This window comes from Solanum stenotomum, chromosome 11, assembly GCF_019186545.1.
Source record: "Solanum stenotomum isolate F172 chromosome 11, ASM1918654v1, whole genome shotgun sequence".
NCBI classification, from domain to species: Eukaryota; Viridiplantae; Streptophyta; class Magnoliopsida; order Solanales; family Solanaceae; genus Solanum; species Solanum stenotomum.
Genome location: NC_064292.1, coordinates 51,553,602 through 51,567,580, shown reverse-complemented (window position 1 = coordinate 51,567,580; position 13,979 = coordinate 51,553,602). Strand labels below are relative to the sequence as shown.

Below are 13,979 nucleotides of genomic sequence, written 5' to 3'. Positions count from 1 at the left end.
TCACGGGTAAAAAAAAAGGAAAGGAAAAAGATTACTCAGTGTAATTTGGTGTAACGATAATGCATTGCTCATGTAATGACCAAACGCCTTGTCACGGGTAAAAAAAGGAAAGGAAAAAGATTACATTTGGTGTAACGATAATGCATTGCTCATGTAATGACCAAACGCCCTGTGACGGGTAAAAAAAGGAAAGGAAAAAGATTACATTTGGTGTAACGATAATGCATTGCTCATGTAATGACCAAATGCCTTGTCACGGGTAAAAAAAAGGAAATGAAAAAGATTACATTTGGTGCAACGATAATGCATTGCTCATGTAATGACCAAACACCTTGGGTAAAAAAAAGGAAAGGAAAAAGATTACACACCCGGTGGGACTCGAACCCACAATCGCCTGATTAGAAGTCAGACGCCTTATCCATTAGGCCACGGGTGCTTTTTGACATGTAACATTGAAAATTAATTTAGTATTCTAAACGCTTCTGACACCTCAAAACTTATTGCACAACTAGTTTGTAGACACGTAGTGTAATCCCGTAAGTGAGATCCAGAAGAATTGTGTGTACCTTGTGAAGATAGAAATGATGTTTCTCGTAGACCCTCGATTCAAAATAGGAGGCCTTCTTTATATATACATTTTACTATCATAAAAAATTAACGATTTGATATTGCACTCACTTCTATATGGTTTTGAAGTCAAGTAAATTGACTTTCACCTTTTACCGATGGTAGATCAAAATCAGGATTATAATTTAAAATTTATAAATTTATGAACTTATAAAATCAGGCTCATATATAGTTTGAATACAAATCATTATTGGGATATGAATCCCTCCAAGTAAATGAAGATCGCAAGCATGATAAGGATTTGAAAATATGAAAAGATGCACTCAAGGAGATGGGAGTTTTTGCTCTTGATAACACACACATATGGAATTATTCATCATTAGAATTCTTTATAAGAACTATATTTGTTTATGTGCTTATTTTTCTAACGAAAATGCGTTACTCCGTGTTGAACTTTTTAGTTCAGATCGTTTACATCCAAATTTTATACTAAATAATTAGCTGATAGTTTTAATGCCCAATAAATAAGTAACTATTTTAGATAATTGCTTAAAAACTTATTTTTGCTTAAAAACACCTAAAATAAATCAATTCAAACAAACTCGTATTCTCCATGATTTTCGTCCGATTACATTAAATAAAATTCCAGAAAATCTGGACGTTATCACCTGTATGGGCACTCCCGGAAGGAACATTTCGGGCCTTGGTCGTCCAGAGCAAATTGGGCAAGTTGAAGAATCCGAGACGGGTGCGGCATCAAAAGTGAAGAGTCCGCGCAACTAAGGCTATTAGAGCTACTTATCTACCTGAAGATATATATAATACTATTTGACACACAAAAATAATGAAGCAATGTAGGATGGCACCCTTCACTGCCTACACAACATATGGATTAGAGAAAAAAAGAGATTTGTTAAAGAGGACACTGCCTTATAAGATAATATTCTTACAACATAAACTGGCAAGTGTTACTTACACAGGATTTACATCTGTCAGGAGCAATTATTACAGCCATGGATCAACCTGGTTTTATAGCTCCATTAGATGATTTTCATGCATTCTGTTAACTTGAGAATGCTCTGATGTTGAACAGCCAAGTGAAACATACAAAGATGTACTAGCCTAATTTTCAAGCTCAATGATCTTCACCACAGATGAGTCACCAACTTTCTGGAAAACAACAACTCGGTCATGCGGCTTTATAACACCAGCTGTTTTCCCATGGTCTAGTGCAACCTTCAATATCGACTCATCGGTTGCATTTGTGGACTCAGCCTGAAGAAGGAAAGAACAAATTCAATATTATCGCCACACCACACCAAACATTCTAACAAGAAGAAAGAAGGTTACAGTAACTATGAAGTTAAGAAGGCCAGAAGGAAGATAATGCACTTCCCAAAGTTATTTTCNTCAATATTCTCGCCACACCACACCAAAACATTCTAACAAGAAGAAAGAAGGTTACAGTAACTATGAAGTTAAGAAGGCCAGAAGGAAGATAATGCACTTCCCAAAGTTATTTTCCCTTTCTGATTAAATGTAAGTTGATCTATGACATTTTTATCTTGTATGCTTATAAACTTATATATACATCATCTTAAATTATCTTTCCTCTTATACTTTTTAATTTACTCACATGGTACAAAGGCTCTACAATCTTAACAGCAGCATAAGTAACTTCCATTCACCTTGTTTTTTCTTTCTTTATTCTTAGCATTTTAAGAAATACCGTTCTTGTAGCTTCACTCTTACATCCAGTGACTGATCCAGCGATACCTGTCTCTTTTCGTGACTCTTCCAGCAGCATGTACACCCCTTTCCAGTGTCTGAACTCTGATCTAGTCATATAACGGTTTTTTCAGGGACCGTTCTAAAGGCACCACTTTTTTCAAACCTTTTTCAATCAATATTAGAGTCATTTCTGCCAGTCAATTTTTTGGCAAGTTTCTGAAAATTGTAACTTTCCTGACGAGATGCCCAAGACTAGCGATTTTCTGACAAGATTCCAATGACCAGAACTTAGTCAACTAGATTTTGATTATGACTTTATGGCAAGTCTTCGGTTGACTAATTAACTGTATATGTCTTCAGAAAAGGCAAATCGAGCAAGACAAAACACAATGAAAAAAAATCTATGTGGCCAATATATACTAACTAGCTGACAGTAAGTCTTACCCATGTAGTTGCATATGCATTAGGTCTAATGTTTGTAGAGAATTTTAGTGTTGGAGAACCTGAATTATTTTCAATGTTGGAATAAAATGAGTCAACAATGGAGCAAAATATATACTCCCTCTGTTCCACTTCGTTTGTCATAGTTTGACTGCGCACGAAGGTTTAAGGGAAAAAGGAAGACTTAAAAGCTTGTCATCTAAACCATGACATAACAAGTGTGTAGCTATAAAATCAATGTGTTAATTCTTTTTTAAACGGACTAATAAAGAAATAGTGTCAAATAAAGCGAACAGAGGGGTTAATAAGGATACATATAGCCGACCACAACTAGCTTGAATGATGTGTAGTTGTCATTGTATTCTCTTACCTTTAATATTTTGCTCATAAAATAATACAGAAGAACTAATACAAGATGAGGTCAAGTGACATTGTTAATCACACACTCCACAATTCCATGTTGGTTAACATAATCTTTTAATCAGAACTGCAGTAGCTCTAGAAAGAAATCACTTATTTAGGGAGGGAGCAGATGAAAAATTTCATACCGGATGTCTTGGATCTGCAAGGATGGGGAAAATCCCTCTAACAATAAGAGACTGCCTAGCCTGTCATTTAAGTCATCAATGGAATAAAATCAGTTTCATTTTCGATTTGCCACTGATACATCATCTATAATAATATGAATTAAAGAACGAAAAAAGAAAGCATCAGAAGAAGAGCTTTATTGGCATCCCAATAAACCTTTTCTAACACCAAGCATCAGTCTGTGTGATTAAGAAGTAGTTGGGAAAATTGACAGTCTAACAGGATTCAATTAGTTGCTTCACATCAGAATTACTGGGTGTTTGTTCGAAACACAATTTTTGCAAAAACTGGGTTTCATTTTTTCGAGCAAACACCACCTTAGCATCTGACCAGAAAATAATGCACACATTCATAGGAGGTAGAATGAATCAGATTATCTCTAATAAGGATGTGTCATTATTGAACCATCTAGTCCGAAGAATAATATTATCATCAATGAGTGGAAGCAGATGTACCACATTTTGTTAGGGACAAATCCATGTAGCAGGAGCTTGACTTGTTATACATATAGGTAAAAGATGCACTTCAATTTGGCACAGGTAACATGATGGTAATATCAATGCACATATAAGTTGATTTTTATTTATTTTTAAATAGGAAGTCCTTTACGAAACATGATTACCTGAAATGCACCACTGAATGTCCAGCGGAGTTGGTTTGTCTTGAGACGAGGAATGACAACAGACAAAACTGGCATCGGTGGCCTATACTTAGCTATCAATCTGCGTCATCAGTAAAAGGTTATAAATTAAGTTTTCTGCACTAGAGAATGGACTTCAGAATGTGATGGCATTCTTTGGTGAGAAGGTCTGGTAAGGATGTCTTTGACATTAAAACACAATTTACATCAATGCATAGCAAATATGATGTTTGGAGAGAGAGAGAGAAGAGAAGAGAGACCTCGCAGCTCTCCCTGAAGAAGTGAAGCAGATAATAACAGATGCCTTGACCTTAATGGCAGCACGTACCTGAATCAAACAAAAGCAGAGCAGACAGTATTCATGTCAATACCAGAATCTTAAAGTTTATGACACCGTTTCCTCCAACCTAACCAAAAGCTTAACATGAGCAGCAGAAACAACATACCGCAGAGGAAGCAATAGATTCCAAGTGAGTCATTGGTTCTCCCACACACTTAACAGCCCTCTTAAAATAGACATCTTGATTATAAACCTTTTCTGCCTGGAATGGGGAACTAACTTTAGCAGTAAAAACTTACAAGAGAAACTCAGAATTATCATCTGACTACATTGAAATCAACAAGACACACCCTTGGAAGGCACAAAGTGAATTTTAAGGCAAATATGAAACACAAAAAGATAAGGTTATGTCTCAATGTCAGCCTTATGACTGATTGGTTACAGATTTGTTCCTCTCCTGTGCCATTTTGGCTAGATACAAACTTGACTAGAAAAATGTACTGGCTTAACCAGCACACCATTAACCAAATTCACAACCTTTAGTAGGTTATTCATCCCCTACCCAGCAAAATGTGGTAGAAAATACACTTGAACCGTGGTATATCCGAGTTAAGAAATTGAGCTTCTCTCCGTATTTGTCTTCGTTGCAAAGTGAAGTCATCACTGAAGAGGTCCTTAAAAGAGAAATAGATGGTGAAGATAGGTCTAGTTAAATACGTTTCCTAATTCATTTCTTCCATAGCTGCATGACTAATTCACACCATCGCAGCAATTGATTGTCTCCCCAACAACTTGCACTGAGCATGAGCCATTTAAAATTATTTACTGGCTATATGGTCATGTTTATGCTGGGAAAAATAGATGCGCCTGTAAGCCTATCCATGTACCTTTGATGTATGTTAAGACTTTACCACCTCCATGTACCTTTGATGTATGTTAAGACATTACCACTTATGAACTCAAATCCTTTCAAACATCTAGAACTTTCATTGTACATGATTAAAGTGCTTTTGGCGCACTCAATTTCACTTTAGGGGGTATGCTTTAGAAAAGTTATCTGATCTTCAGAATGAATTTTAACAGTTCCACTATGAGTAAAGAATAAACATTGAATTCAACATAATCGTGCTTTTCGTAAGGTAGGACCACAATCATGGCAATACGTCAAGTCAACACAGCTTTTACTTTTTATGGCATCAATACAAGGGTGCATTAGTCTATTAACTGCTATTTCTGATATTAGGTGTACTTTGTGCTCCATTTATATGATACTGTCCAATCTTACCAAAAATGTGACACTAAGTCAGTAGAAATTGTACTCTGAAGGTCGATGATCACAGTGTTATAGTATAAAGAACAAATGACTGAATGGGGAAAAGATGATTCAAAGAAGACAATCAGGGGGAGATAAGATTTACCTCTGCACATATTTTACCAACAGTGGAAATAGTCTCGACAGGATATAGGCCTCTCAGGGTCTCTGCACCTAGAAGAATTGCATCACTACCTGGGATGAAAAAAAATGATATGAAACATCTTGGATACAAGGCCAAAAAAGGCACGTTTATACCTACCACAAGTATTTAGCATATATTCCACGTTTTTCACATAGGAATCTAGTATATCAAATTAATGTGACAACAGGCCTGTCATAGAACAGAAGCTACCATCCAATACAGCGTTGGCAACATCTGTTGCCTCAGCACGAGTGGGTCGCAAGTTATCAGTCATACTGTCCACAACACGAGTGACCACAGCAGGTTTACCAGCCATATTGCACCTGTGAACAGCTGCCTTCTGAAATAGGAACACCTGGTAATTAATAGAATCTGGTTAGAAAGAAGGAAATATATACTAGATAACTGCAAAATGCCTCACAGTCAATGGGAAGGGCACCATGAAACAGTCTAATGAAGCCAAAAAAAAAATGCAACACCGGACCCATCAGGCACTATTCAATCATATGTAGATTATTCAAATATATTGTTAGCCCACATATAGTTCAATGAGAGGACTTCCATTTCATGCGACACTGCCTTTGCTTGTTAAGTGCATTGCATCTATTCCTGTGTATTTAAATTAGTTAACAAATCAATGCCTGACCCTTATATAGCATAAAATGGTTTATGCTGTCCACCTTTACTCTTCTCAATACAACTTTTCCATATTCTATTCCCAATGAAACTCCATGCTATCATTCAAGCAAGTACTTGGTTATAGAAAATGTTTAATAATGAGCTAATATCCATGAATTGAAGTCAAGCTCCAGCAATTGAAAATTTGATTTCCAGCTTGTTCGTAGGTGCAACAACTGTTCCTTCATGTAATAATGAGAAAGAAAGCAAGAATTTAAGAAGATGTTTTGGCTGCCTTTGTCAGATTCATTCACAGATGCAACTATGAGCTGAACCTCTCTCTCACTGCATATAGAGCAAATGTCACTGGAACGCATCAACTATAACAAGTATTAAGGAGCAAGGATGACCTCCTCGAGAATTCTGCAAGTGGAAAGATGAAAGTTATCTAGGAATAAGTGACAGGAATGGAACCTGACACTACAATATCAATCATTAGATGTGATTAAGATACTATTAAGGTAGCTTTTTGCTCATTTGTTGATCCAAAACACATTTAAAAGTATCCCATTATATGTGCCTCAACATTTGAGAATGTGTTCAGATATCATGGTGTACATGGGAGCATACTGGTCATTTGCCCTGCTTGTCGAACACTGTGTGGCTTTTCTTTTATCTCTTCCTTTCTTTCTTCATATCTTTTTTTTTTTTTGCCTTTCCAACCTTACTTGAGCCATGGATCTTTCGAAAAGAACCTCGCTGCCTTCACAAGGTAGGGGTAAGGTCTACGTACACACCACCCTCCCCAAACCCACTTTGTGGGATTACCCTTTGTATGTTGTTGCTTTTTCAACCTTTAATTTGAAGTTCGAATCACAACGCAGATATCATGGTGTATATGGGAGCTTTCCCCTGCTTGTCGAACACTGTGTGGCTTTTCTTTTATCTCTTCCTTTCTTTCTTCATATCTTCTTTGTTTTTTTTTTCCTTTCCAACCTTACTTGAGCCAAGGGTCTTTCGAAAAGAACCTCACTACCTTCACAAGGTAGGGGTAAAGTCTACGTACACACCACCCTCCCCAAACCCACTTTGTGGGATTACCCTTCGTATGTTGTTGCTTTTTCAACCTTTAATTTGAAGTTCGAATCACAATGCAGATATCATGGTGTACATGGGAGCATATTGGTCATTTACCCTGCTTGTCGAACATTGTGTGGCTTTTCTTTTATCTCTTCCTTTCTTCATATCTTCTTTGTTTTTTTTTGCCTTTCCAACCCTACTTGAGCCAAGGGTCTTTCGAAAAGAACCTCACCACCATCACAAGGTAGGGGTAAGGTCTACGTACACACCACCCTCCCCAAACCCACTTTGTGGGATTACCCTTCGTATGTTGTTGCTTTTTCAACCTTTAATTTGAAGTACGAATCACAACGCATTTTTACATAGATTATAACATTTTTCTTAAATCAATAACATAAAGGAGTCGTGGATTATTGCCCCTTCAATGAAAGAGATCATTCAGATAAAACAGTGTGACATCTAAGCATGAATTAATTCACAAAATTATCTGAAGGCACGCAATACATTTAAGTACTCTAAGTAAGAGACAGCGCCTCATGGATGTACATCAAACAGGACCCCATTTATTTTCGCATAATCCACAATATCACTTTTCATCCCTAACGGAAAATTCACTCACATCCACTTCTCTGTACCATTTGATGTTTGAATTGGTAGATCATTTGAATGTCCATTAATGATATGCCACTTTAATGAGGGGGCTGTTTATCATTATCAATAATATGTCACCGGAAAAGACTGAGGAGAATTCACTGACCTTCTCAGGTGGTAGATCTATCCCTAAATTTCCACGAGAGAGTATGATGCCATCAGCTTCTCCGAGAATCTCGTCAAAGTTGCCCATTCCCTATAAGCAAATGCAAGGAAAATTTTATACCAACTACAGTACAGTTTTTTTTATGAATAAATCCCAAAGTATTCAACAGGTAACTAACCTCCACATTTTCTATCTTAGCAAAAATCTGTGTTTGATTAAGATCACCCAGCTTAGATAGAAATTCACGAGCCTGAACAAGAACATGAAGAACCACTAGATTGTTACAAGATATGCTTATTCACTTCTGAAGTGATCGCATAGGAGAAGTCCAGATCTTACATAGGTGAGGGAAATGTTGAAATTGATATAAAGTGGAAAGTAGAATTCTGTAGAATGGCCTTACATGTCGAACATCTTCAGCATTTCGCGTGTATGACAGTGAAAGGATATCTATTTTGTTTCGAACAGCCCAACTGCTTATAACCTAAAATAATTACAAGATGTACAGTGAAAAATTTACCGTTAGAGAGAATATCATAGATCTAAATGAAATTTGACCAATAAGTTCTGCAGAGTTGTTTTTAAACTGTACAATGTGAACCTTAATGAGCAAACAAACTGTCATTCCCAAAATAACCTTAAGTATTTAGTTTTTCGTACTGCCTACACAAAATACATGGAGGCTCTCAGATCAATATGATGTGGCATAAACTTAGAGAGAGTGAAAGACTAATTGCAAAATGATAGTCTTTGATATTAGGTAACAACAGACCTTCTTATCTTTGTCAGTGAGAGTTGGCAACTCAATACGGATCTGGGAGACATGTAATGTGTACAATGGTCCGGCCAAGGTGGCAGAATTTTTAATCAAGCAAACGACATCCTCTCCTTTCACCTCTGTAACCTGCATTGTGGAGAACTCTTGAGATCGGAAATTTAACTAGTATAACATTGACCACATGCTGCACTTCTTTTTCACATTGATTTCCTGCATCAGCAGAAAGTCTAAACGGAAGGCCCATGTAACTCTAAGAGTACTGTCACAAGTGAGAGCAAAGTGTCATACTCTAGCTTTGGCTCTCTCTCCCTCTCTCTCACACACACACATAGACACGCGTGAGCGTGCACACACACATGATTTTGGTGTCATTGTGTGTTGTGGGAAGGGGTAGAGGGGACTGCACAGTGATGGGGTACAAAGTTTTCTCACATTTCTGAAATGAAATAAAAATGATCATCTCGCTGGTCCAAACATTTAAATTATTTGTTTTTCAATGCTGCCTCACCTCTAGCCACACAGAGGTAGTCTCACTTCCCGTGAACAAGTACTGACCAATGAAAATAGTGTCTCCTTTCTTCACTGACTGCAAAATCATGAAAATTTAGCATCAGAATATGTCATGGTTCATGCAAAGATGGGAACTAAAATCAGTATGCTTCTACGTTTACAGTCTCGGATGTAATTTATCAGCTATCACTCTTAACTTTTGAGATTGGATTTTTTTTTTTTTTTGATACACTTGTCATCAGTTGATTCCCCAGTTCTGCAGAAGCCTTGGCTTCCTTAAGCCCATATGTCTCTTGTTTACCAACCCCTATGGATAATACTGCAACCTTGTTTTAGTGTCCACAATCTTAACCGCCATGCAAATTAATAGCTATTGTTTGCTGATGATCAAGTAAGGGATTGACTGACTTAAATTTCCCTGGACGAAAGTAAGAAGTTCCAATTTGAGAACTAACATGATGTGAATAACACACCAGTCTAAAATCTCCTCCTACTGTTACCGTTCTCCTGATAAGAGTCAATTCAACCTCAAAATGTACTTTTATGCATGTTATGCTATAGGAAGCATGGATGTGCAGTTCCAATAAACTTCCAGAAAAGACATACTTTTGCCTTGGGGAAATTACCTTTGATAGGCCACTAAAATTTATTGGCAGTAGATTTGGTGTAGCCTCTTTATCTTGATCAGGTGTCAGGACAACTAAGGCATCTGCTTGGAGTGAAATTGGGTGTTCGCTCTTATTGACAACTTGTAATTCAGGACCACCAGTGTCTAGCATAACCTGAAAAGAGAAGGAGAATAGTTGGTCATAACCAATTTTAGAGGTTATATATTCAGACTTATATAAACAGAGAAGTTCAACTTGGTATTAATAGCAGGAGCAACCGAGCTTACCGCACAGAGCTTCTTTGATTTTTTGACGGCTGCCCTTAGATTTTCCAACGTCTCTTGGTGAAATTCAGCATCTCCCCATGAAAAGTCAAACCGTGCCACTAATATACACAACAAGAGAAGTATTGGCTCAGTGGTGTCAATGTTCTTGATCAGCTTAGTTCCAGCCACTCAGCATCTTTCAAAACAAAGGAGCAAACAGAAGGCTACTAACAAGCTTTTGAAACACATCATTTTTAAGTCTTATGGACTGAAATCGTAAAACATACTAACACAACCAAGTCACTTATTAGGTAATTACAAGTAAATCTCTTGATACGTATTAATTTGTAAACTGATTAAAATGGTAACTAACCTGCTATCGCGGGTTAAAATTCACTAAATCATTACACTAACAGCATATATAACTTAAATCTATTCCTACCATATTCTACCACTCAGTTAAGCCTGGTCTTTTTGTCTAATTCATTTTCCATCCTGAATTATATCAAACCATACTTGGTAGGATGAAAGTAGCAACTTTGTTTACAAATGTAAAACAGGTAAATTACTTGAGAAAAATACTTTCCACAGGTCTGCTTACATTACAGAGACATTCTTTTATTTGGAAGAAAAAAAGTAACAACAAAAAGTCTCTAGATATACACAAATATATAAAATGCAGATGTCTAAGTGTAAGTCTCCCCTGGTTCGATGTCCATTAGTTGCTTTTTTTGTTAGTTTTCTGAAGTTCCCCTTTTTTCTTATTGACAAGTGACAACACTTAGAGCCTTGGCGCAATGGTAAAAGCTGCTGCAGTGTGACCAGGAGGTCACAGGTTCACGCAGTGGAAACAGTCTCTTGCAGAATGCAAGATAAGACCCAATCTTGTCTGCCCCTTCCCAGACTTGCACATAATGCAAGGTCAGTACTCCAGGTTTCCCTTTACAATAATTTCAAGTTTTTTTTCCCAAACATATTCATTTTAGTTAATCAAATGGCCAACTTAACACTACAGACTACACAGACATCAACTCTTCCCCCATAGCTAGTGCTAAAATATGATGCCATACCAGACATTCCCGATTCAAGGCAACTAGAGATAATCTCCACAGAACGTGATTTCGGACCCAGCGTGCCGACAATCTTCGTCATTGCAGGAAAAAACGTCTGCAAAATCATCATTTAACAGATCAACAACAACATAACCATCCTATAGATCCTCAGCTCATAAAAATCATAACAAAGCAGTTCGGGAAAAGGATTGCCAGAAGTGAAAAAGCCACGATAAAATACTAAAAATAGCATGACATGGAAAAAAACAATATCCACAACAAAATAATACTATAATCAAAGTACAAAAAACAACAGAAATCAAAGAATAAAAAACTACAAAAGTAAAGCTACAACTACCAGTAAATTTAACAGATCATAAACCACAAATCAAACAACAACAAACACTTCAAGCTCATAACATCTACAAGCACACTACGAGAACAATTCTCCCAAAAAATACACAAATTACTCAACCTAAAATGACCAAAATTATGGATCTACAGAGAATCAAACAAAGTCAAATTCAAGTAATAGAATTTTACTCACAGGCTTTGATGGCTCGAGAATCGAAGCCATCCGAATCGGTTCTTCAAGGAGCAAGTTCGTCGAGTGCATTTTTCCGGTAGTTGATCGTCACTGCAACTGCGGTGAGTGAGCTCAGTTCAGAGAGAAACAGTAAAATAATGGAGATAGCAAAACTGCTATAAATAGTAAAATACTGTAGCATAAATGCATTTGGTGATTGAAGCCGGGAAATAGATTATATTTTAAATAACTTTTCGATTTCTCAAAAGCCGTTTCTTTTTCCTTTTTCTTTCTCATTTTGTCCGAATATATGTGGCACAATTGATCATACATTATTTTTTTTAAATAACGGATTATGTTATATTTATTAACTTATTTTTATTAAAATTATTTTAATGTTTATTTTTAATTAATTTTTCTTTGCAATAAAGCATTAGGTGAAACTTGGAAAAAATAAAATAATATCATTAAATAAATATCAAATAAGAAAAAACGGTAGTACTTAAAAATAAAAGGATGCTACTTAAATTTGAAAGGAGAAAGTAAAGTCTTATTAACTTTTTTTATATTTATCGTACTATTTAATTTTTTAAATAAAATATTCATATTTAAAAAAATACATAACTACTATGACTTATACTTTAAAACTTATTTTAGCATATTCTTTAAAATTTTCTATTATTTGAAAAAATTATAAAAATCTCTACTCTCTTCTATTTTTGGATGCATCACTTTACGCGATGTATCAAAACGTTGAATGGTGTATTCAAAACTGAGACACGATGTATCATGATGTTGAGTGAAGTATCGAAACGTTTTGGAATGTATCTGGATTCCACTATATTTAAGGAATTTTTGTAATTGAAAAAAGAATAAAAATGAAATATAATCAGATCTTAACACTATGAGATCTGTATAAAATTTCAAAAATAAAATAAAATCAAGATAGATCTCTTAATTTATTAATTTGTGTTTGCGGTGTATTTTTAAAATTTTTTAGTACACTGATGTAGGTAGATAGATTTTAATTTACCTAAAAAAATATAGGTAGATTTTAATGGTGGTCACCACATGTCCACTATTGAGGACATCTTTTATAAGAACATGGTCACGGGATTTTAATATATGTATTAAAAAATCAAATATTTGACTGTGAATTTAATTGTTACTTATAGGACATATCATACATTAACTTGAAGTCATAATAATATCATCAACATAGTGGTTGGAATTATACCCTACTTAATCATTTGTTGTCCGTTACTCATAAAATTTTACTTGTTAAATATGATTTTGTCCTCAAAATTTGAATTTCAGATTTATAATCATTGATAATGACTAACGTCACTAACATGTAATGTTTTCCTATATATATATTGAACTCAAAATTCAATTATTATTATTATTTTAAAATTCAAATTTCATAAAATCGAGTTTGGCTTTGACCATTTTCCATTGATAGGAATTACTATATTATAGAAGAGTCTAGGAATGACTACCAATGTTCCAATAAGATCACTACTAATGTCCAATATATTTATAAAATATATAAGTGGGTTTCACCACCTTCCACTTAAATACTACATATTATATATTATTAATTATTATACTATAAATCACTACTAATATCCAACCACTTATATAGTTTGATAAATATATTGGATATTAGTAGTGATTTATAGTATATTAATTAATAATATATAATATGTAGTATTTAAGTGGAAGGTGGTGGGGCCCACTTGTATATTTTATAAATATATTGGACATTAATAGTGATCTTATTGGAACATTGGTAGGAATTTATTGGACATTAGTAGTGATCTTATTGGAACATTGGTAGGAATTAGTAGTGATTTATAGTATATTAATTAATAATATATAATATGTAGTATTTAAGTGGAAGGTGATGGGGCCCACTTGTATATTTTATAAATATATTGGACATTAGTAGTGATCTTATAAATATATTTCCTACCAATGTTCCTATAAGATCACTACTAATGTCCAATATATTTATAAAATATACAAGTGGGCCCCATCACCTTCCACTTAAATACTACATATTATATATTATTAATTA

At 35.2% G+C, this 13,979-nt stretch overlaps 1 protein-coding gene, 1 long non-coding RNA gene and 1 other non-coding gene across 3 annotated transcripts; 1 reads left to right on the top strand and 2 right to left on the bottom strand.

The window, feature by feature from the left end:
• Positions 1-363: 363 nt before the first annotated feature.
• TRNAR-UCU (transfer RNA arginine (anticodon UCU)) lies at positions 364-436 on the bottom strand. The gene has a single exon. It is a non-coding gene; the product is annotated as a tRNA-Arg (tRNA).
• Positions 437-1,459: 1,023 nt separating this feature from the next.
• LOC125845419 (pyruvate kinase 1, cytosolic-like) lies at positions 1,460-12,165 on the bottom strand. The gene is made up of 16 exons (XM_049524921.1): positions 11,921-12,165; positions 11,392-11,488; positions 10,343-10,440; positions 10,074-10,229; positions 9,446-9,523; positions 8,932-9,063; positions 8,563-8,643; positions 8,338-8,409; positions 8,160-8,249; positions 5,915-6,059; positions 5,666-5,754; positions 4,414-4,509; positions 4,228-4,295; positions 3,950-4,049; positions 3,288-3,347; positions 1,460-1,842 (listed from the first exon to the last, which is right to left on the bottom strand). The coding sequence occupies exons 1-16, from the start codon at positions 11,987-11,989 to the stop codon at positions 1,690-1,692; spliced, it is 1,584 nt and encodes a 527-aa protein (XP_049380878.1). The 5' UTR covers positions 11,990-12,165; the 3' UTR covers positions 1,460-1,689.
• Positions 7,039-8,027, top strand: LOC125845422 (uncharacterized). The gene is made up of 2 exons (XR_007444285.1): positions 7,039-7,367; positions 7,647-8,027. It is a non-coding gene; the product is annotated as an uncharacterized LOC125845422 (long non-coding RNA).
• Positions 12,166-13,979: the final 1,814 nt, after the last annotated feature.

What these genes read in the sequence shown, in the direction of transcription:
- LOC125845419 (XM_049524921.1), bottom strand. Translation starts at nt 11,989, where the DNA reads ATGCACTCGACGAACTTGCTCCTTGAAGAACCGATTCGGATGGCTTCG. An exon ending in TGCCAACGCTGTATTGGATG is followed by an intron (nt 5,755 to 5,914) that starts GTAGCTTCTGTT and finishes TTTTCATCCCAG; the next exon opens with GTAGTGATGCAATTCTTCTA. An exon ending in TCTTCAGGGAGAGCTGCGAG is followed by an intron (nt 4,050 to 4,227) that starts GTCTCTCTTCTC and finishes CTGATGACGCAG; the next exon opens with ATTGATAGCTAAGTATAGGC.